The 23,563-nt window shown below is 52.5% G+C and overlaps 1 protein-coding gene across 3 annotated transcripts in view; it reads right to left on the bottom strand.

Moving 5' to 3' along the window:
- Positions 1–23,563, bottom strand: part of TNIP1 (TNFAIP3 interacting protein 1) — a 46,820-nt gene that overhangs the window by 9,476 nt on the left and 13,781 nt on the right. For 2 of the 3 annotated variants that reach the window (XM_047092279.1, XM_047092282.1), the window contains exons 2-11: positions 21,241–21,412; positions 19,947–20,081; positions 18,587–18,672; positions 17,090–17,173; positions 14,470–14,661; positions 10,581–10,675; positions 8,836–8,956; positions 4,386–4,475; positions 2,108–2,173; positions 1,812–1,943 (exon numbers count right to left, since the gene is read on the bottom strand). In XM_047092279.1, coding sequence (XP_046948235.1) covers positions 1,812–1,943; positions 2,108–2,173; positions 4,386–4,475; positions 8,836–8,956; positions 10,581–10,675; positions 14,470–14,661; positions 17,090–17,173; positions 18,587–18,672; positions 19,947–20,081; positions 21,241–21,376 — 1,137 coding nt within the window. In that variant the 5' untranslated portion in view covers positions 21,377–21,412. The remainder of the gene's footprint in view (positions 1–1,811; positions 1,944–2,107; positions 2,174–4,385; positions 4,476–8,835; positions 8,957–10,580; positions 10,676–14,469; positions 14,662–17,089; positions 17,174–18,586; positions 18,673–19,946; positions 20,082–21,240; positions 21,413–23,563) is intronic. The other variant, XM_047092285.1, reaches the window with a different exon arrangement.

The raw sequence follows: 23,563 nt of genomic DNA, 5'->3' as shown, positions 1-23,563 counted from the left end.
CTAGAGGAGACAAGACCCTTAAAGAAATAAATGCAGCATAAAAGGCAGAGTGTTCCTCCACAGAGAAACAAAGCACTGTGAGGTTAAAAGAAAGAGCATCACAGCTGAGAAGAAACCAGGGAAGGCTTCAAGGTGGAAGCCCTGCCCCCACACCCACTATGGAACAGGCAGGGCTCCTTCACTGCAGAGGGCCACAGCTGGATTGGCCTTCAGAGAGCACCAAATCTTAGCCCTTTCACGTGATGGGAAACGAATGTCCAGAGAAGGGAGGGGACTCACCGAAGGCCACACACAGCGAGCTGGGGCCAGAACCCAGGTCTCCTAATTCCAGTGCTCCCTCTGCCTTCGCAAGTCAAAGGAAGTGTTTCAAATAGGGGAGGTCAGCCAGAGATTGGGGAGGGCAGCCTTGGGCAGACCTCGGGGGAGGTGTTCTGGATTCCTACGTAAGAGGCTCCAGGATTAGCATGGCCTCTATCACCACGTGTCCTTATCACAGGGCCATGCTTTGTCTTAGGACACCCCACCTCCCCCCTGCTAATGGGGGACTGTCCCATGCCAGGGACTTATTTTGCCTCCTGATGGGAGCTAGGGGAAGGGACCAAAGAGCCAGGGGTCTGGCTGCCAGTCACTGACGTGACTGCACTTGGAGAAAAGACGGGCAGCATCCTTCCTAACACAGACCTTCAAGGCAAGGGGTGGTCACTGAGGCAGGATGACCCCTCAGATAAAGCCCCTGGGTGTCACATGCTGACGGAGGGAACTCTGAAATGCAATTGGTGTTGAAAACGTCCATTTTTAAGCCAGGCAAAGCATCGTGTGCCCAGTCCCCACGAACGGGAAGACACCGTAATACAGATACTATCTTCTGAGAGTCTGGGGGTCAAATGGCCTTTCCTCTAAGCTGTCCCAGGATCCTGGAGTGCCTTGGCTGTTGTCAGTCGCACACTGACAGGCCAGATACTATTTCTCCTGGTCTCCCTTTCCGCCCTCTCCCTGATCCTTCTAACTCCTCCTGTGGTACTTTAACACACTTCTACTTATTTGCTTCTGTGATGAGCTGTTTAGTGTTTCTTTCCCACCAAGGGCAGGACTGGGCTGTTCACCGCTGAGCCTCTGTGCCCAGCACAATGCCAGGTGCACACTGTTGAGTAGTCGCTCGATGCGTGAAGAAAGGAAGCCCCTGCCTAATGTTTTAGCTGCCCCACCCCCAAACAGCCATCACTACTCTAAACAGTCAGCAGCGGCCCAGCCCCGTCAAGTGTTCCAGAGCAGCCTGTGTCTCTTGTATTGCGCTTCCCTGTATGGCTCCCTGGTCCATGAGATTTTAAGTGAACAAAAAGCTCTTCTGCGCGCGGGCGCCTGGGTGGCTCGGTCCGCTAAGCGGCAGACTTCGGCTCGGGTCATGACCTCATGGTTCATGGGTTCGAGCCCCGTATTGGGCTCTTTGCTGGCGGTGCAGACCCTGCTTGGGATTCTCTCTCTCCCTCTCCCTCGCTCTCTGCCCCTCCCCCACATTCTCTCAAAATAAATAAACTCTTTAAAAAAAAGCTCTTCTGCATGTAAGCAAGAAAAATACGGAAAGCAACAGGTAATCCGATCTCCTCAGTTTTCAGATGGGAAACGGGGGCACAGGGGAGGAAAGTGCTTCTGCCTGTGGCCACATAGCCCTGAGCACTAGAGGCAGAGACGGAGCCCCCAGGTCTCCCAACTCCAGCCCTCCGCCCCGCCCGTTCACTTCACAGAATTCTCGGCTAATGAGGCGGGAGAGCGGCCTCCCAAGCTGGAGCTGCAGGGACCGGCAGTCGACTTGCCTCCTCCATTTCAATCTTGGACTTGGCCAGGAGGAGCTTCCGGTCAAAGTCACGCTGCTTCTGCTCCCGCTCAGCCTCCAGGTCAGTCACCTGCTTCTGTAGGTCCGCCAGCTTCTGGCGCAGCTCGGTGATCTGGGTTCAAAGGCGAGAGGGGGGATAGTGCGTGAGGGAAGGGGTGAACCTCCAAGGTTCAAAGCTCCTGAGAAGGAAGCAGCAGGCAGAAGACCGGGGATGCTCCGACAGCACAGCCAGGAGCCTGGGGTTCACAGCCCTGGGTTCCCATAACCCCCCAGTACCTTCTGCTCGTACTGCTGCTTCATGGACCGGAAATGCTGGTCCCACTGCTTGTTCACTTCGAGCAGCTGTGGGGAGAGACTGGGGTTAGCAAGAGATAGGCAGCGAAGGTACAAAGAGGGACAACTGCATGCAGACCAGCAGTGTGTGAGGGAGGACAGTGGCCACGGACGCTGCCTCAAACCCTCTCTTCTTGGAAATTCAGTGTTCCCCAAGGAGGAACTTTGCAAGACTAACAGCAAAGGAGCATTATGTAATTTGGGGGTACAATTACGGAACACATGTGCAACCTGGGACTACGTACTCAAGCATCACGTTCTCGTTTTCCTTCACCTGGCATCTCTCTCTGAAAATGAAACCTAAAGATGCCCTGGCACAAGTGTGCAAGTGCGTAAGCACGAGGCTGGCTGCCTCAGCAATGTCTGTCTCACAGCAAACTCTAGAGGACCACCTACGCAGAGGAGGTGGGTTAAGAAAAGTCTAGCACAGATGGGGGGTGGGAGGGAGGGGAGGGTCGGTGATGGGCATTAAGGAGGGCACCTTTTGGCATGAGCACTGGGTGTTGTATGGAAACCAATATGACAATAAATTTCATATATTAAAAAAAAAAAAGAAAAGAAAAGTCTAGCACAAACTAAAAACAAGGTGCTGTGCAGCTGGTAAGAAAATCAGGCCCCTAATACACTGCCTCGTTTCTAAGACGACCCTAAATTATTTGCCACACACGACAGAACAACTCCTCAGGGAAGGAAAACAATCCTACATCATTAAATACAAAAAACAATGGGAAAAGGTATCCCAATTTCAGACACAGTAACATATGATAAAGAGTACTCAGAATCGAAGAAATGTATGTTTTACACAAAAATAAATACCCTCAAAGATACAGTTAATTTTAAAGGAGAAAGGAAAAACAGCAATCTGCGATGCAGTATATAGGATATAATTTTTCTGCTTAAAAAAAAAATTTTTTTAACGTTTATTTATTATTGAGAGACAGAGAGAGACAGAGCATGAGCCGGGAGGGGCAGAAAGGGAGGGAGACACAGAATCTGAGTCAGGCTCCAGGCTCTGAGCTGTCAGCACAGAGCCCGCGGTGCGGGGCTGGAACTCACAAACAGCGAGATCATAACCTGAGCCAAAGTCGGAGGCTTGACCGACTGAGCCACCCAGGCACCCCTAATTTTTCTGCTTTTTAAAAAATTTCTCATGTTTATTTATTTTTGAGAGAGCGAGAAAGAGACAGAAACAGAGTGCAAGCAGGGGAGGGGCAGAGAGAGAGGGGGACACAGAATCTGAAGCAGGCTCCAGGCTCTGAGCTGTCCGCACAGAGCCCGACACGGGGCTCGAACTCACGGAACGCGAGATCATGACCTGAGCCGAAGTTGGACGCTTAACCGACTGAGCCACCCAGGCGCCCCATTTTCCCGTTTATTTTTAAAAACAGATTATAAATTGATAAGTACAGAATAGAACTTAGGACTGTTGCCAACTGGGGGCATCTCTAGGTGGTGGGGTTCTCAGTATTTTTCGAATGAGTGTCACATTACTTTTGTAATCAGAGCAAATACCTTACAGCGACAGAAAAAGAAAACTAAAATTGCTAGGCACATAAGAAAAAGACTAATGGAGGCCTGCCTTTCAAATGTGCTGGAGGCCCAGGGAGGGCAGCAAGGCCCAGGAATCTGGAGAAGAACCCGGGCTGTGTGGAGTGGAGAGGCTAAAAGAACAGACAGGAATTTGGCTCCGCCTCCAGCCTGGAAATACCAGCCTGGGGTCGGGGATGGAGGAGGAACATGCATGGGACACAAGGGCATAGCCTCAATTTTGGAGACTTCCAGCTGGTTCGAAGCAGTGCTATAAAGCGTCGCATCCTCTCCTTCTGTGACAGTCCCTCCCTGAACCAGCTACAAGGGTGACAGAGGAACCCCGTGCTCCCCCTTCCTGATGCTGCAACTTCCCTACCTTATCACAACCTCCTTTCACCATCCGGGGCTTACCAGGGAAGCCTGCTACACTGTCCCCCCGCCAACAATTTTAGGCCATGCCCCAAATGCCACGTCTGCAGAGTGACCCCTGCGGCCAGGGGAACTCATCAAGAAACACGAGCCCAGGACAGGGCAGCAGGTCTCTCCCGTGGCCAATGGTTCAGTGGTCACCACAGCAACTCACCATGGTGATCTGAGACCAGAGAGGGGGCCAGGGAGGGCCTTTGCTCCGACAGTCCGGGGAGGGAAGGAGGGTCTCCCTTGGCCACCCCCACCCCCTCTAGCCACCTACCTCTGTGCGCTGCTGCTCCAGCATTTTCACCTTCTTCTCGGCTGCACCCAAAGCCCCAACCTCTGGGATCTTACCGGCTGTCACACAAGCCTGGGGAGAAACACGGAGGGGCCTTCAGCAAAGCCTCAGAGAACAATTCTGTCACTCACTCAGCGCTCCTTAAAGGCCTCTACCCAGGGACCCAGCCCTGGGTCTCCCACATTTCTAATCCCCTCACTGGCCAGGACACCGCTACATATCCCAGCCATGACTACGCCTGCTTGGGAAAGTCTGCTGAGATCATTATTCCTCCTCCCCTCCTCCCCTGCCCTCCTGCCCTCTGCTCCCCTGCCATGGCCACTTCTTCCCCTGCTCAGACTCTATCTCTAAGACACTGCCGCCTTCCCTCCCCTCTTCTTCCCCAACACAATCAACCAAACATCTTCTGACCTGGAAGGCAAGAGTTATAGATTTTTTAAACATTTTACAAAATGTTTGCTTAAAGACCTTTTTTAGAAAGATACAGAAATAAAGACGTATGTGTATGTGTGATTAGTACCTGTGCGTGTGTTTCCTAGCTCTGTCCTCTGAGAAAGCCTAAAGCCATGACATGACACTCCAGTGGCAACGAGCACACCCAGGGCCCAGATCTTGGTTTCTAAATGCCATTCTCTAACAAAAAGAAATAGGGTTCCTTAGAGAAGTGGTTCATTCCCGGGGCAGGGAAAATATAAGGAGAGCTTGGGGTTATCTTGTGCCAGAAAGTAAGAAAGTGCTCAATAATAATTACATGAAGAAGGGCGTGTCTAACGGGCAAAAGAGACAACTCGAAAGAGCTTCCTGTGGCCAAAGCTGGAGCGACTTGAACAAAAATATACATCGCGACAGAACTGGATCATAGCCCAAAGAATAAAATAAATGCCCTGAGTCCATACTGGTAGAAAGGAACAGCTGAATAAACAGATAAGTGGGGGAGAAGGGGCAACTCTTCCTTACAGAAGAATTCCAATTACTGAGTATAGAGGGAATGAGAGAAATTCAAAATCTCTGTGAGAACACTAGCGTCATAATGATCATGGCAGGTGAGATCCACCAATGGATACGAAAATTAGTGAGAAGTGTAAAAAGAAACAGGACATTTGCACAGACTTAAAGTTTCTCCTCAAAAATAAGTCTTTGGGGGCGCCTGGGTGGCGCAGTCGGTTAAGCGTCCGACTTCAGCCAGGTCACGATCTCGCGGTCCGTGAGTTCGAGCCCCGCGTCAGGCTCTGGGCTGATGGCTCGGAGCCTGGAGCCTGTTTCCGATTCTGTGTCTCCCTCTCTCTGCCCCTCCCCCGTTCATGCTCTGTCTCTCTCTGTCCCAAAAATAAATGAACGTTGAAAAAAAATTAAAAAAAAAAAAAAAAAAAAAAAGTCTTTGTTGGGTCACCTGGGTGGCTCAGTCGGTTAAGTGTCCATCTTTTGATTTTGGCTCAGGTCATGATCTCACAGTTTCATGGGTTCCAGCCCCATGTCAGGCTCTGTGCTGATTCTGCAGAGCCTGCTTGGGATTTTCTCTTTCTCTCAATCTCTCTCTCTCTCTCTCTGCCGCACCCTGGCTCGTGCTCTCTCTCTCTCTCTCTCAAAATAAATAAAAACTTAAAAAAATTATTTAAAAAAAGGATTTATTAACTACAAAGGGAAAATTAGCCCCTTTATTATGGAAAAACCAACACACGCCCCCTCAGCCAAGCAATCAGTGTTGACAGTAGTAAGATACACTGACATCATGTATCCTTGACATGATGCACCACGAAGGGCATGGTGTCACTCCCGGGGAACCTTGCGCAAATCCACATCTCAATCCAATCACGAGAAAACATCAGTTAAACCCATACTGAGGCACATGTTACAGAATAACTGGCCAGCACAAGTCAGAAGCGCGAAACACAAGGTGCAGCTGGGAACTGTCACAACTGGAGGAAACTAAGGACTGTGACACCCAAGTGCGGCGTGGGATCCTGGACTCCCAGCGCCAGCACAGAAAGTAAGAAAGAAGATATGAGCGAGAAACTGGTGAAATCTGAACAAAGTCTGTAGTTTAGTTAATAGTGCTGTTTGTTTTTGAGTTTTGGTCATTGAACCGTGGTTATGTAACTTGATAAGGAGATACAGGGGATCGTCCGGACTACTTTTGCAATTGGTTTTTTGTAAATCTAAAGTTCTCTGGAAGTTAAAAAAAATTTTGTTTAAACAGGAAATGTAGAGGTGAAAGAGAATGAGCTTAGGAGTCCAGCAGTGGAGTATTGGGTCTACCTCCAAGGCCCTGCATGAGGCCAAGACCCACACCCTCTCTGGGCCTTGGTACAAGGGAGATCAAGCCAGATGGGCTCTGCAGGCCCCAATCTCTGACACCCATGGGCTTGTCAGCATTTGTCCTGGGGTCGCTGCCCACATTCTCTCTATCCCCTGCCTTCCCATGGCTCGTGGGGACAGGGCCGGTCCCTGAATGCAGGACTAGTGAGGCTCAGGTGCCCCCTGCAGGCGATTGCCTGCCAGCACACCACAGACCCGGGGAGGAAGGGCAGTGGGCTGGGGGAGCCCTCCAAGGACCGTCACCTTTAAGAAAGGCAAAAGATGGGCCTGCCCCTGAAAGCCTGCTGTGTCCTCACAGGACAAGGAGGAAGAGGGGACAGGGTCTCCTGGGGGGCACACAATCAACCTCCACAAAGAAGAGAAGAGTCGGGGGCGCCTGGGTGGCTCAGTCTGTTAGGCGTCCCGACTCAGTTTCGGCTCAGGTCATGATCTCATGGTTGGTGAGTTCTCAGGCTTGGAGCTGCTGGTGTGGAGCCTGTTTGGGATTCTCTCTCTCCTTCTCTCTCTGCCCCTCTCTCAAAATAAATAAATAAACTTTAAAAAAAAAAGAAGAAGAAGAAGAGAAGAATCAGCCCACCTGGCTGCTGGCACCAAAGCTACCATTAAAGCAACAGCTAGTTTCACTGTTTACCATGTGCCCAGCGCCACACCTACTTTACAGGTATCACCCTGAACCCTCCCGCCATCCTCCGAGGTGGGTGTCACAGCCTCCATTTTACAGAAGAAGAAACTGAGGCCAGATGGTTGGTTTATGTCACTCAGTCACGGTGGCCGTGCTGGCACGAGGTGGAGCCAGCTCCAGGGCACGGGCTCCACCGCGGCCCATAACGCACGCCTCCCATGGGGCCTTCGTCCCCGGCAGGGTGGTAAGAAGGGCTGGGCCTCTGGGGGGTCAAGTTAGATGAGCCAACATTAAAGGGCTTGGGAAAGCAAAGAGGCCTCCCCAGGGAATCCCACACCCGTGGTGGCTCAGGGAACCCACGGGGGATCAGGGGGCTCCACAAGTCACTTCCGCAAGGGGACGGCCAAGGCAGGCTCTGCCCTGAGGGCTAAATGGAGGAAGGGAGGGGCTCCCTGGGCTGGAATTCAGAAGGCCATTTATCAGCGCATTTCCCTGAGGCACCCCGAGGCACCCCTCTGTCTGCCTAATAGCAGGTGATGCAGGGATCTTGATGACAGGAAGTCACATGACCTCTCCACACCTCCTACCACCACTGTGTCATGCAGTAATAGTCCCGGCCCTGCCTAGCATACATGTAGAGTGGAGATCCAAACAGGATGATGGATTTGCAAGCCCCAGGTAAATGCTACATTGCCACATAGTAGTGAGGAATTAAGTTATTAGGATAATTACTCCCTTTACATAGGTGTGGGTTTGTTAAAAATGTCAAATCCTGCCACGCAGCCATTAAACCCTAGTAAAAAGGGGAAACGTGTCAGTAAAAAGTTGGGACTCAGCGCCACACCAAGGGAAAGGTACACACTGGGCAAGGGAAGAGATTCAGCTTCTGCTCGGGAACTGGGCGTGAGGCACAGCTGAGAGCCGCGGTGGGAAGGGGCGCCGGGCCATGGCAATGTCAGCTAACCCCACTTCTGTCCAGGTCAGAGGCTCTAGGAAGGAATCCCAGGAGCTTAACAGAGTCCCCTGATGGGCCTTCTCAACCCAACACCCTAATTCTGCCAGGAATATCTGAGATGTTACACTGACTTTTGAGACCCACCCACAAGAGACCTTCACAAACTGGAACGTGTTTAGGGAATGTGCCCAAACTGAGCGAAGGACTCAGTACCACCTTCTATGAGCCGTGGCGGAAGGAAATGAAACTACGCATCCTGGAGAGAAGGCCGGTGGGGGCCACGAGGCCACGGTCATGGCCAGCAGCCCGTGTGTCCCAGGGAATGGGATGTTCCGTGTGGCTAAAGGCAGAAGGAAGGCTAAGAAGTGGAAACTCCGGGACAGGTGGACTGTCAGGGCCAGCTAAGGAAAAGCCATCTAACGGGAACCCTGTAACAGTAGAACGGGCTACGGCAGGAAGTGGTGAGCTCACTGCAGGGGGCAACGGAGGCTAGACAGTGGCGATCCCAGATGCTGTGGAAGGAGTCTGTGACCACGTACCTGCTGCTGTCCGGCCACCCCCTTCTTGCCTGCGCCTTCCATCTTTGGGAAGCCCGGCTGCCCACAGGTATCCTCTTTGCCGCAGCTCATCAACAACCTCTTGAGCTCCATGTTTTCCTCCCTGGGTCGGAGGCAAACAGAGAGGTCACGTTGCCGGCCCTGTGTTAAGAAGCCTGGGGTTCTCAGACCTACTACTCATCACCTACTACTACAGCTGAGTTCTGGGGAAGAAGGGAGGACCCTGAAACCTGCCCTTGGATAGAACAAAAGAAGGCATCCTTAAGCCACTTTGCTGGCAATGTGGGCTTCTCTGGAAGTCTCTGATCGTCAATCAACAGCAGGGTTTCCCAACTGTGGGAGGTCTGCAAACAGGAGAACTCCAGGATGTGTCCAAACCTGCATCAAATAACTCTGACCGCACTCTAGTGAGGAAGTTACACCCTTTCCAATCATCTTCAAACTTCTTGTGTAGAGCATGGAATAGTCTCAGCTGGTGCCGACAGGTCTTGAGCACTCCTCCAGGACTTGCCAGTCTCCCTTGTTCACAGGACAAGGGCAGGCTTCAGGCTCAGAGCTTTCAGTGGGTGGCGGCACTCTGCCAGGACTTACTAACACCCAACACCCTTCCGTGTTCGTTGTATTTATTGTTAGGGTTGTCTTCTATTTATTAAAGGTAATGGTGTTTTCCATGAACTCCAGCGCAACTTTTATCATCATTTTAAGCAAAAACATTATTCAAATTGAAGCAAATTCTTAAATCAATAAGGTAGGTGATATAGGACATAATAAACGTGGTGATATGGATTCAGGTATGACTGAAGTACGAAAAATATTTCTTTACGTTCTATTTGCTGGCTAAGTTTCCACGTAATAACAGAAGAAAAAAAAAAAAGAGAGAGAGAGAGAGAAGTAAAGTGGCTTTCCCAAGGTCACACAGTAGGGACTTGCACTCTTGCTTTCTAGTCACGAGTCATTCCTCCGACCTGGGGTTTCGGATCCATGGATGGAGTCATTATGGCTCTAAAACTCCCAACTGTTTGGCCATCCAGAAGTAAATAAATATATGCTGCCTCAAAATGGCACGACGGCTCAGTGGTTACATGTAACTCTCTCTGGGCCTCAGTCTCCCTCTGCACCATGAGGGGTCTGACCTGCATAACCTCAAAGGGCCCTTCACACTCGGACAATCAAGAGCAGTGTTTCTCAACTGTAGTCCTGGGTCTACCTACACCGTAATCACAGAAGCCCTTGGGAAAATGCCTAGGTCGGCTTCACATCCACTGAATCAGAATCTCAGCTGAGGAGGGAGGGGTGAGAGAGTGAAGCTGTAATGCCTTCCCTGACCCTCAGTGATCCTGAGGCACGGTGAAGTCTGAGACCAGGAGGCAAATGAGGGACCCCTGACTGTTGGCAGGAAAACAGCAGGACGTGGCGGTGGCCAGCAGAGGGCAGCAAAGTCCTGAGTCCTCTCCCCACAGCAGACTGGCAGTTGCTAACAAGCTAAGGGGGCAAGTTCCCAAGGAAGGAGTACGATTTGTACAGACCCTCTTCTGAAGCTCTCAAGGCATTTTATAAAGGTACTAAAAGGGCCAGAGAGAAAACACCAAGGTACCCAAGGAAAAGGACCAAGAGACCTGACATCCAAAGCCTCAGAGCCCTCAGCCTTCAGCCCAGAAATCGGCGCCATGTACTATCCCTCTCTTCCTGCCCACCTGAGTCCTCACTCCGGAGGAGTCTGGACTTACCGCAGCCTCTCGGCAGCCTGATCCCGCTGCTCCAGGCCCTTGTCCAGCTTGGCCTTCAGGGCCTCATTCTCCTTCCGAAGCTGCTCACACAGGGTCTGCAAGGCAAAGAGGTAGATGGGGGCAAGGTGAGGGAAGGGTTGGACCCTAAATGCAGCTTGATGATGGAGGACAGAGCCATGCCAGGTCCCAACACGTTACCCCCTTTGCATGGCCTCACCCAATCTGTCTCAGGACAGCTGAGAACCCAGGTGCTAGGCCCATGCAGGCTCCTCTATGCATCCTCTCCCTCCGGAGCCAGCCATGGGGATGCCTGACCAAGAAGCGGCCACAGGGCCTTCTGGTCTTCCTGGGCAGAGAGCTCCATCCTCCTCCTCCTGCACTGCTGTTCCTACAGCGGAGAACACTCCTGCCCCACAGCCTTCTCCCCGGCTCCCTTCTACTCCTGCTTCAGGTCTTAGTCTGAACATCACTTCCTCAGAGAAGTCCTCCCCGACTCCCAATCTCGGGTGAGTTAGGTCACCTCCATTATTATCCTTGGTCACCCTTGGTGCTTGTGACAATTACAGCCAAAGAACCACTCGTGTCATTGTTTCCTTAACGTCCACCCCCGACTCTACCCGCGAGTCTGCGGGCTCCCGGAGGGCTGGGACCCCCTCCCAGGACCCCAGCCCAGCTCAGCACTTAGCACGGTCAACACTAAACTCTGCTAAAGGAATGCACGACTGAATGACTGAATGGCCAAGTGAACAAATGAACAGGGGAAGGGCTGAGTCCTAGGAGGCCCATGAGCTCAGTCAATCTGGAGAATGTAAGAGGCTTCCAGTGCTGTCCAATGGTAAGTTGGAAAACAGGGCATTCAGCCAAGACCTCAGCAATTTCTCAGGTGTGGCTCGGGCTTCTCGGGCTTGCTTCACTGCTGAGACACAGTTCCCTCCTCTCCGGATGTGGACAACTATTCCTTCTCTGCCTCCTTTACAGGGCTGCTCTGAGGACAAACAAGACCGCCAGGGTGCAAGTGCCCTGTGACCTGCCAGTCATGTGCTGATATCTGAGGCCTCCTGTTCGAAGCAGTGCGAGGGTGGGGGGGGGGGGCATGGAAGATGGGCAGCCGGACTCAGGGCCCCGCAGACGGGGAGGGGAGGGAAGTGCCGACCGGTGACATGATACCCCATGTTGGTACAAAGTTACCCACTTTCAGCAAATACTCAGTGAGCACCTAGTACATGCCACGTCCATGGCTAGGTGCTCCTGCACTCGCTGCCTCCTCGGGGCCTCGCCGCTTCCCCAAAGCTACGTAAGTCACCTGGCTCTGTTTTAAAAGTGAGTCATCGCAGGTGAAATAATTTGCATGAGGTTGCACAGCTGCTGAGAATCGCCGCTGGGACTGTGCTCCACGTGGCATACCCTCAACTGGTGTCTCCCCGCTGTGCGGAGGGTGCTGGGGGGGCGGGGACCAGTGGTATTCACTGCATTCCACCTGCTCCCTTCCATGTCCTTGTCCCGGGCTGTCTGTGACCATGTGATTACTCGTGGCCAATGAAAGTGAGTGGCAGCGCCCCGTGTCCACTTCTGGGCTGGCTCAGGCCCAATTCTTTGGCCTCTCCTGTGGCTGTGGCTGCCTTATACACCAGAGCGCACGAGATGGTGGGGGCTCTGTCAGCCTGGGCCTCTGAGTAAACCGAGGAGCAAAAACTAGCCCCTGCCACATGGAATCGGAGGGAAACTGTATGTCAGCCGAGGAGATTTCAGAGCTGTTTTGTTTCCACAGCAAAACCTAGCCCTTTCTGCCTAACACAGGGGAGACCTGGGAAGGCTGCATGGAGGAGACAGCCTGGAAACGGAAGCTGGTAGGACATGAGGGATCCGAGGCCGAGAGGACGGAAAACCACGGTGACTTGTTCCAATGTCCAGCAGACGCCTTGCACCATACCTGGCTGTGACAATGTTTGTCGAGCGAACCAAGAAACAAATCAATGAATAACTGAGGAGGAATTGGATCAAGGTGGCTCCACCCACAGGCTAGGCAAATACCCAGGATGCCCTGGCCAGAAACAAAACGTCCTGCTCCTGGTCACTAAGGGAAGGCCAGGACAAGGATTCACGTGCTGTCTACCCTTCCAGTCCAGAGGGCAGTTTCCTCCCAGTCCCTGAGCACAAAACAGCTCATAGAGAGAGGCGGTCACAAAGGTCGTCCGCTGCCATCAAAGGGAGCCAACAGAGCTTTCCTGTGAGGTCCTGTGATTCACTCACTCACTCAAAAATGCACATATAGCACCTGTTAAGTGCTGAACGCCGGGATACCTGACGAATATGGCAGACAAGGTACCTGCCCCCCACCCCTTGTGAGACTTACATGCTAACAGGGAAAAAAAGCAAACACAAAGTAAATAAGCCACGTAATAAGATAAAATTATTACAAACTATGATAAGAGCTAAGAAGGAAACACATACAGGAGCTCGCTATATAAAAAACGCCAAAGGCTGGCAGGACCCCCTTTGACGAGGCCTGGTATCACTCCCCATTTCAAAGCCAAAATGGTGGCACTCAGAGTGATCTTACTCCATGAACAGCCCCAGGTTTACCTCCCCGGAGCTCAGCTTTGACACCCCGAAACCCTGCCATCAGAAGGGTGTCTCCCTCAGCCTGGCGCCCCCAGACCCTCACAGCATGTTCTGGTCACTCCCTTCAACATGTCCCTCCCTCAAGGTGGGATGGGAGTCCTGCCCTCTCCCCGGAGTCCTCTGCCCCTCACATCTCTCCTCACACCTGTCTCCAGACTGGATGCCCCTCCTGCTCTTGTCAACCCAGCCCTTCCCAAGGTCACACACGGTAGACGTCCCCCCCACCCCTCAACTTCCATCAACTGGAATATCTTGAATGTCTGCTGACATGAATTAGACCACAGACCAGTGACTGACCAGTGGCTGGCATGGTCTAGGAAGGAGGAAGGAGACTTCAAGTTATGCCTTGTCACTAAGGTGGCAGGCGCTCTGATCCTCATCAAGCCCCAGTTTTGCCATCTGTGAATCCTTCCCTATCCAAGGTCCCTGAGGCTAAGATCCCCTGCCCAGTACGGATGATCAATCACCATGAAATTCCAACAGTGACCACTTGCTATGTTTGAGGCTGCTCTGGGTGCTTCATTAATACAGCCATCCCACGAGGAAGGCATTCCCCACTCCATGGTACTGATAGGGACAGTGCGGCACAGAGAGGGCAAGTGACCTGTCCACGGTCATACAGCAAAAAAGAAGTCGCTACTGGAACCAAGGACCATTCTATTCCAAGGCCTAGCCTGCCCTAGGAAGGAAAGCTGACTTCACTCCCACGGCACAGGGAAGGTTGGGAAAGAAAGACTCCCCAGTGGGGAGGCAGGTTCGGATAATGGTTAAGAGCATGGGATTTAGAAAAGAACAGATTAAGGTTTGAATCAACCGTATCACCCACTAACTGGGTGACCTTAGGCAAAATAATCACCTCTCCAGGGCTGCACCCCCACCTGTGAAGTGGGGGGAATGATGTTACCACCATAGAGGGCAGGGGCAATAACACATACAGGCTGGCCTCTGTTCCTTCCCCCTACCCCACATGTGAAGACCAGAGGCAGGGCTGCTGCTGACCTGCCCACATCCACGCCCCGAGGGTATCCCCAACCATGAAATTTGCATTGCCCACCCACATTTTCCAATTTCCTTCCTCTTCCTCCTGCCTTCCCACAACTTCCTCACTTTGCTCACTACCCTGAACAGTAAGCCCAGAGTCAGCCCCCAACATTGCCCTTAGACATGCCCGTGGTACCCCTGGATCCCTGAGAAGAGCTGGAGGAGGGGGGGGGAGGGGGGAGGCACACCTGCCATCCCCGGCAGCCCTCCCACCTGCTGGCCTCACCTGGAGGATGGAGGTGCGCTGCTCGTTCTTGTGCACCTTGGACGCCAGCCGGTTGAACTCGAGGGCCATGCGACCCAGGTGGGTGAAGAGCTGGCTGTGGTCCGGCTCCTCGGCACACACGCTCAGGGTGGTCTCCAGGCGCTGCAGGTGCAGCATCAGGTTGGTGTCCTCGTGGGGCAGGGGGCCCAACTCCTGGTGGGAGGGAAGGGACACTGACCACTCTTCACCGGGGGCTGAGTAGGCACCGCCGACCATTCTCCCTCTGCTTCCCCGTGCCTCATGACTCAGTTTCCCCTCTGATCCCAGCTAGCCCAGGGAAATTCTCTAGTTACACAGGTTCCCTGTCTGGGGCTGACTCACGGGGCAGGACCTGGGGCTCCCAGGCCACAGGCGGGCTTACCAGCAGCACAGTCACCTTCCTCCCACACTCCGGGCCTCGCTGAGCACCTGTGGGTAAACCACTTGTCCACCAGGTCTCAGAATCCTCACCTCCTAAGTGCACACACACTCCCTCCTTCCCTTCTATCTCATAGGGTTCTTATGAAGGTGAACTGACTTATGAAAGCTACAAGCCCAGGAAAGTGGTGTCGCTCCATGTCACTGCTTCTTCGGCTTGGGGACTCCTGACCAGGAAGCCATGCAGGGACCAAAACTGTCCCACTTCTATGTCTATGTGTGTCTTCTGGGGAATGGTCCAAGCATTCATCAACTTCTCAGAGGACCCAAGAGTCAAAACAGGTTAAGAACCATTGCTCTAGATAGTGCAAAGAACCCCAATCTAGTAGAGTGTGTAAGAAATGAAACACACTGTGGGCACGACAGTCAAATCTCAATAACCAATCAGTCTCTTTCTCTCTCTTAAGCCACCTCTCCTCTGTCTAGAACTTTCTTACCACAGATAGTGCCTCAGTTACACCAATACCGTGCCCAAGGATCCTTATCAGCACCTTACAGCTCACTCCATCGAGCCCAGCTCCCCTGCCGGGTATCTGAGTCCCCACCTTCCACTGCCCGAGCCTCCGTGTACCAGGCTTCGGTCCCACAGTGTCCTCCCTGCTCATCCTTCCTGGCCCTGCCCACATTTCCGCTCCTCTAGCAGCCTCCCCTAAACGTTCATGGAAGTCACGGACATCAGAGCTACAGGGGAACCTCAGGGCTCAGGCTGGGAAATCATGGGATGGGGAGAAGGAACTCGCCCAAAGTTGCCCAGCAAGTCAGTGGCAGAGCCAGGACTGAACTTTGGCTTCCTGGCTCTCGATCCAGTGCTCTGCCACACTGAACTCCTTTGTCTCTGCATTGTACAGCGCTAGAAATGCCCTACAGCCACAGCGTGGTGCTCAGTGAATGCCTACATAATATCGTTAGCACCTTATTCTAACAGGAGATAATGTTGCTTCTTCAATTCTGCATTCATTTCCCCCACTGCCTCTTCCCACAAAGGATTTGAGGCGGTGAATGCTGCTCTATTTAAGGCTCATGAATGGCTTCATCCCTCCGGTTTCTCCAACCAGTCTGTAAGCTCCCAGGCTGGCTTGGCTTGGCTTGGCACGGAATAGGCACATGGTGGGACTAAGGAGGAACTTATTAACAAGATGAAAGTACTGGCCCAAGGTCACAGATTGAACTACTCTCTGAGCAGCGGGGTCTTACCTCCTGAGCCAGCATCTCAGAGCCTTCAGGCATAGGGCAAGACAGGGGGCAAAAGTTCCCAGGAGACAATATACAGAGACTTTCTACTACTCAGACCTGCCAGATACGGTGAGGAGCCACTTGTCACTGAAGGCATGCCAGCGTAAGCTGGATGACCACTTGATGGGGACCTTGCACTGGGGACTGACAGACACAACATGGACTAAAGAGCAACATCTGTCCCCTAGGCCTTGGTGAGTTGAGGAAACAGGACATCAAGGTGAAGAGTTAGGCCACTTACTGTCTTATTACCACCACCAAAAACAAATCTCAAAGTGGAGAGGGAGGGCGAAGAAGGAAAGGACAGGGCTTTAAGACTTTTGAAGAATATTCCAGACCTTTTGCCATGGTTCTCCAAGAAGTCTGCCATTTTAAGAGAGAGCAGAGGAGGACATAGGTGGAATAAAAGCAGCATGCAGGGTAAGGTATAGAAAGAGTATGCTGGGTAGACACCCCAGAGTTAGAGGAGTGTGTGTGTGTGTGTGTGTGTGTGTGTGTGTGTGTGTATACATGTATGCCCTGAGGGGAAGCCTGGGAGGAACAGACGGCCTGCACAAAAGGATAAATCACCTGCCTTAAGCTGCTCTGGGCTTCTCCGACCCCTTCTACTCCAGCCAGGCTAGGAGCCCACAGGCCCCAAAGCTGAGTCATAGTGTGTAGAGGCACCCCCCGACAAGGCAGAGACCAGCAGGGCTGGCAACATGCCCAGGCTTTCTCAATGGTCGGGTGTCTGTATAGCCCAAGTCGGGGAAGTCACCAGCCAGAAATTTGCATATGTGAGCGAGAAGCACCCCTTGCCCTGGCCCCTCGTGTATCCCCAGGTAACTCCAGGGTGCCCAAGGGATCTCAGTGGATCCTGTGCCTCTCCGCCAGGGCTGGGTGACTGAAACAGAGAGACATGGGACGTGCTGGGGACCTGCCATCCACTCACCATTGTGTTTCTGGCTTGGCCACCACTCGCCGGTGGAGAATTCTGCTCCTCAGCGGGGACCACTTCAAATTCAGACGAGGTGCCCTGTGCAGAAAGGGAGTTAGGGACTGCCCGAGAGAAAGACACCTCACCCCTCCGCTGGGGCTTCGAGACTGAGAGCAGCAATTCAGCTGGGCAGCCCCTCCATGCAGAGGCTGAGCTCACAGGGCGGAGCCACGTGACTTCATGTGAGACCACAGAGAAGGATTCTCAACAGGTCTGCCCACACCCCACTGTCACTTTCCCCGGAGGCGAGTTTCCTCATCTGTAAAACAGGGATGTTGGACTAGTGACCTTGAACGGCTAGCACTTTACAATTGCAGTCTCTTTCGAAGGCCATGCACTTTTAAAATGTTCTCACAGACTCCATTATTTCTCAAAGCAACCCACAGAGGGCTCAGAGGGTTATATCTGACAGATGAGGAAACGGGAGAGCATACGGTTAGTTAATGCAAAAGCAGGGACTGAACCCAAGGACTGCAAGTCCAACACTCTTCCTATAGCATCAGAGCGGTCTCCCAGGCCCAGGTGTCTCTAGTTGGTCGCCCAGAGAACACAGATAGCATTTAGTATGGCCACCACCAAGGCGGCCCTGTGCCAGCCTTGCCAACCCAGTCCCAGAGATCCCAGAGGAGTGGTCTGATCTGCAGTAAGTCCCAAGGATGCATCAACAAAATTGGAGAGACTTTTACAGGATTCGCCCGAATCCTTGGGTGGCCAAGGACTTCGGGACCTCTCACACCTCTCGGCCATGCTGAGTAGAATGTACCGGTTGTGCAACCAGTGGATAGGCTGATAGTTCCTCTCAACCAGGAACTGACTCTGGGATTGCTACCAAACCTGGTCTCTAAAGCCTGTTCCAGACTTGCCTCATCTCAGGAACAGGCAGATACGTGGAAGGATCTGTACTCAGCTTCAGCTGAGCCTCGTGGTCTCTAAGAACCCCGCTCTGGATCTCAGCTCTGCTCTAGAAAGTCTCCCTTTCACCTCCATTTCCTCAGAAACACTCTTCTCTCTCTGGACCCCACCGTGGGATGAAGACACTGAACAATATGACCACGTGGCTCCCTTCCAGGCCTGGGATACCAAGAAAAACTTCTCAAGGCAAATATGGAGAAGACACCTTCTGAGCCCCCTGTGACAATCTGAGTTCCATGTCACATCTGTCTGTTTTCCCAGCACTGTACCTGGCTGACACATGCTTGGCGTTATACAACTCAGTAAATGAGAGGAATGCCCTGTGCATACCAGAGTCCTCCTGATAAGTTTTCACCACGGCCTTCGTTTGAAATGGGGAAATCAAGCCCCCAGAGAGACAGAGATCAACTTGCCCAATATCACCTAGCAAGTCAGAACCCAAGTTCCTTGACTTTAATCCTCTCTCGTCAAGTTCTTGTATCTGCCAATGAGCACCTGAGGTGCAGGCAACTTTCAGCCATGACTCCAAATGTAACTTACACTGGATGGAGGTTTTTGGGCCGGCTCTGCCTTGTTGCTGGGGTGTGCAGGGTCAGCAGGGGCTGCTGGGACATCTGCCTCCTTTCCTGGAGAATTGAGAACACATGGATAAGCAGCAGGAAAAGGGGGAAAGCCCAGATACCATGCCCTCGTGGACAGCCCCAGCCAGAAGAGTTCTACCCAAGTCTGGGAAAATGAGAGGTGGTCCTGCCAGGGCCAGGTAGCCTGGGAAAACGACTGGAATGATGGGGACAGAACCTGGGCAGAGAGACTATCTTCTTTGGACTTGCTGGGAAAATCCCAAGGTGGCCACTGCTCCTCGCTACCCGGGACCTGCCTCAGTGATACCAAGGGAGACACTCTACAATTAACAAAGTACTTTTATATTTGTCATCTCAGCCAATTCTCATGACAGCTCTGTATCTGCATTTTGAAGGAAGGAAACTGAGGCCTGGAAAGGTCACCAGATGGCCCACAGTCACGCAATCAGCAGCTGCACCTCTCACTCAGGGCGTGGGCCTGGCACCAAGCTGGGACTCAGAAATCACTGCTGAACAGACAAGAGGCTGGAAATGCCCTCTGACGGCAGCACAGTGGACTCTGGGATCATCACTCTCCTCCATTTGTCCATTCAGCAAATGTAACCACAGCCGATGGAAGGCTCGCATACTGGCCTAGGCCAAGACTGTAGGTAGGCGGCAGCACAAGGCACTTGAGCCCCATGTGTGGGGGCCTTTTCTTCCCTTGCCCCGGACCTTGCCCCGTACTCAGAGACATGCTGAGGGATGCGTGGTGACCACACACAGGACCACAACCCTCCCTCACAGGTGACGTGTTCCTTTAACAGGCAGTGTGTGTGCCTTACATTTGAGGTACACTGCAGCAAGCTAACAGGAAATCCAGATTCTTCCGTGGGCCCCAGCGGTAAATGGAAAAAGTGGGGCCAGACCAGAGAGCTTTTGGTTCATGTGCCAAGTCTGAGTGACCCGAAGTAGCTGTCTGGAACGCTAGGCCTGGCACGCGGGAGCTGCTCGTTAAATATCTGCTGACTAAATACGCTGATAGAGATCCTGAGGCCACATCTCGGGTGCAGTGCGTTGTTGTGATCCATCGCTAATGTCTGCCAGGGCCTCAGGAGTGCTGAGTCACCAGCCATTTTTACACAGAATTATTTTCAAGTCCCTTCCAAGTCTGACCTTCTCAGGGATGCTGTAGACAAAACATGACTAGGAGGATGGTCTGGGGCCCAAGGATAAATGGAGGAGATGTGGGTTTCTGAATGAGGAGGGAGACCACTGTTAAGGGTCTAAAGACTTCGGAGTCTGTTGAACGCCCGAAAACAACCCCGGCCCCCCGGTACCTGTGAGCTCAGCCAAGTGGTCAAAGGAGGCCAAAGAGGGAGATGGTGGTGGCAGCAGCTCGCTGTCCTTGACCAGCTCCTCGGCCTTCTGCCGCAGCCTGGATGCTTCCATCTGGGACTCTTCCAAAAGCTCCCCTGGGGAGATGATGGGCACAGGAGGAGCAAAGGAGTTACTCAGCTCAGTGCACCGGTTCTCCCGGCCCCATGCCCCTAAGCCTGCTTTTGCGTGGCTTCTGATGCTGTGGGTCCTGGGCTCCATTCCCACTGTTGCTTTGTGGGCCGAATGTGACACACCTCATTCCAGCCCCTAGGCATAAATGGGCCAGGTAAAGAAGGGGCCTCACAATCAGGGAGAATGGAGTAGAGGGGAATCTAGAACAAACTCTTGACCTCCTGGCACCATCCGTCCTCCTGCCCCACTCCGGCCATTCCTGGCCAGGGGCTCTCAGACTGCCCATCATGGTACCTGCGGCTACCCACAGCCTACACCACCCTGGTCAGGGGCTGCCTGAAGGGAGGAGGTCCTTGATAATACCACCACCCCTCTCGGTCTCGGTTTTCCTTCTCCTACAAGTGGAGAATGGCAAACTCCACTCCCCCTTCCCTAAGCTGCCATTCCAAGCAGAGATCTGCCAAGCAAGGATTCAGCATTTAGAAAATCAGGCACATGAGCTCACCCCCAAAGCCTCAGGCCAGAGAAGATGGCAGCAAAGCAAAGGAAGAGTTTTAGGGGCGTAGAGGAAAGAGACTCCTCTGGACAGGGTATCAATGAATCCTTCACATGACTGGTTCAGTCACGTGGAGGTAAGCGGACTTGCTCCAGGCAATGGGGATGGCTCGGGCAAAAGCCAGGAAAGGAGAAATCAAGGGACCTATTCCCGCTTTGCTTCAAGCCAAGCTCAGCTCCCTGCTCCAACACTTGGGGACCATGCCCTCGTTTCCCCAGTGACGCCAGCTCTCCTATTTCTGGTGCTTCTGGAAGACGAGGCCATTCTGTTTCCATGTCCCCAAACTGGGCCTTCTAGCTCCTCCCCCACCTCCATGCCTCCTCCTTCTAGGTCCCTCAGGTATTCTGAGTCCTGTCATCAGAAGGAGCTGGGGTGCTGGGGTGCTGGGGAATCAGGGCTGGGAATGCTGCCATCATGCTACAGAAGTGCACAAAGACACAGCTGTGGGACAGGAGCCAATGCCGGGCCAGGAGGGACAGTGGGATGACTTGGGTGGGGGCATATGCCAGCTGGCATTGCAGGCTGCAGGGAGGAGGCTTGCAGGGAGAGCGCAGGGTCTGTTTTACCTAACATCTTTATCCCTTGCATTTTTTCCTTCAGTCGGGAATTCTCCTCCACTAGGCGCTCAAAAGCTGCGGAAGCCTCTCCTGGAGGCACGCCGCCCCCAGGGTCGTAGATCCGGTATGGTCCTCTCCCTTCCATGAGGGTGGCTCCACCCCTGCCGTGGTGCCCACTTGGCTGTAAGGACAACAGCAGTATATCAGGGGGCAGGCCAGGCCACTGAGGCATCCTAGTCAATCAATGCCCCCAGAAGGCAGTCCCATAACCCAGAAAAGAACACAGCACTTGAGGCTGGTCTGGTCACAGCACAGCAGAGCAAGACAGTCACCTCCTTTGATCTGGATGCTGTGTCTCTATTAAGAGACACCCAAGAGTGGCATCAGTTTCTTTGGGCAGCCTCACTGTGCAGCTGGTTCATTTGGAACGGTAATCCACCATGGAGTACAAGAAAGAGCAAGGGACTTGGGAGTCAAAAAGCCTGAGCTCACATCCTGTTGGTAGGGTCCAGAAGGACAGGGACCTTGCATTATGGCAGCCCCAGCGCCCAGCTCGGCAGAGCTATAAAGTGAATGTCCAGTGAACACTTAATGACTGAACAAATGGTCTAGCCATTAACTCACTGTGGGATTGTGGGTAGTCCCCTCCCCTCTCTGAGGGGAAATGAGAGTCTTCCACTAAATCAGTGATCTTTATGGTAAAACAAATGGGCCCTCAGGGATAAGCAAGTCAATCCAATCCAAAGTTTCACTCATATGTACGTTATCTTTTCTAAAAGAAAGAAGAAGGAGAAACCCTGACTAATATTTAATACACTCAATTGACACTGTCACCCTCTTCCTTCAGTCTCATATCATGTATGGTCTGTCCCTTGCAGTTCTAGTGAACAGATAAATTTTCCATCAAACAACTATCTACTTGTGCAGCAAGGGTTTTGCATCAATCTGTTCAAGTAAGTTCATCTGCTTTATTTTATTGGAAACTGCCCTGCAAAGTGATTGGAGAAGCCTAGTTCTGGAACTTAGCAGAGAAACTTCTTTCTTCCTTCCAGTCATTCATTCATTCATTCATTCAGCAATTATTAATTGAGCATCTACTCTGTGCTGGGTACCAGTCTGGGCACTGGGCAATTATCAGCAAATAAAACAGACAAACAAATCCCTCAGGGAGCTCACATTCTAGTGGTCAAGACAGACAGACAGCTCGATGATAGGTAGATAAACATGGTATTAGGGGTGATTAAAACATCTATGGACAACAATTAAGCAGGGAAGTATGAGGCAGGGAACTTACTTTTAAGTGGAGTTGTCAGGAAAGGCCTCACAGAGAAGGAGGCATTTGAGCAAAGACCCGAAGAAGGTGAGGGAACTAGCCATGCAGGTTACCTGAGGGAAGAATATTCTAGGCAGAGAGAATAGTTAAGGGCAAAGGCCCTGAGGCTGAGAAGGGGACCTAGCTTCCAGCCCTGCAAAGGGCTTGCCACCCAGAAAGAGTTCCAAAGGGCAGGCTCCACTGGAGACCTCAGAAGGACTTGGGGCCCCAAAACCTCCTTCCCAAGATCATCACCCCCAGGGCAGGAATCCTCAAAGGCCCTTTGAGCACCCACACAGGGCTCACTGAAAGAAAAGGGTGAGCAAGTGCTAATAATGACAGCCCCATTCATTAATCATCTACTCGCCAGGCACTGCATTCACCGCTTCGGGTACATTATCTCAGGTAAGCTGTGCACCAACCCTAAGATACCAGCTAAATTATCCTCATTGCATAAGGGAGGCTCTGTGAGGTTAAGTACCGCAGCCAGGATTACGTGGCCAGCACATGAGAGCCAAGATGCAAACCCAGCCTTGCCTAGGAAAGCGAGTTAAATTAACCCCCTGCTACACTGGCATACAAACTCCCATTTAAGACTCAGCCCCAAGGGCCAGACAGCGAGTTCCAGCCTGTGGGGTAACACCTGCCAAGCTATCAGGTACCCTCTGGGCTGTTTCCCCTGCCTTGCAGCACAAGAAGTAATAAGCATTTTGACCAGAGGGTCCATATCACCACAGAATGGCATGGGCCAGAAAGAAAAAGAGAGTTCTGGTGAGTGGGACCCCTCCCCCAAAGACTGACAAACAGATGATGAACATGTACTTCGAGAGGCACCCACGCCCTGCTGGGCCCCACAGACGCAAAGGACGGCTGCCCACACACCCGACACAAAAGTCATCACTGAGTTTAGGGGGGACTTGTTTTCAACGTGAAAGGTCAAGGTTATACAGCAGAGCATTAAAGCACCGACGCGTTCCCCGAACTACGAGACGGCATGGGGAAGGCACTTAGCACAGTGAC

The sequence above is a fragment of the Lynx rufus genome, unplaced genomic scaffold (genome assembly GCF_022079265.1).
Source record: "Lynx rufus isolate CCGP_SWC_20201006 ecotype Redwood Valley unplaced genomic scaffold, mLynRuf1.p SCAF_1, whole genome shotgun sequence".
NCBI lineage: Eukaryota > Metazoa > Chordata > Mammalia > Carnivora > Felidae > Lynx > Lynx rufus.
This window is presented reverse-complemented; position numbering and strand designations above follow the sequence as displayed.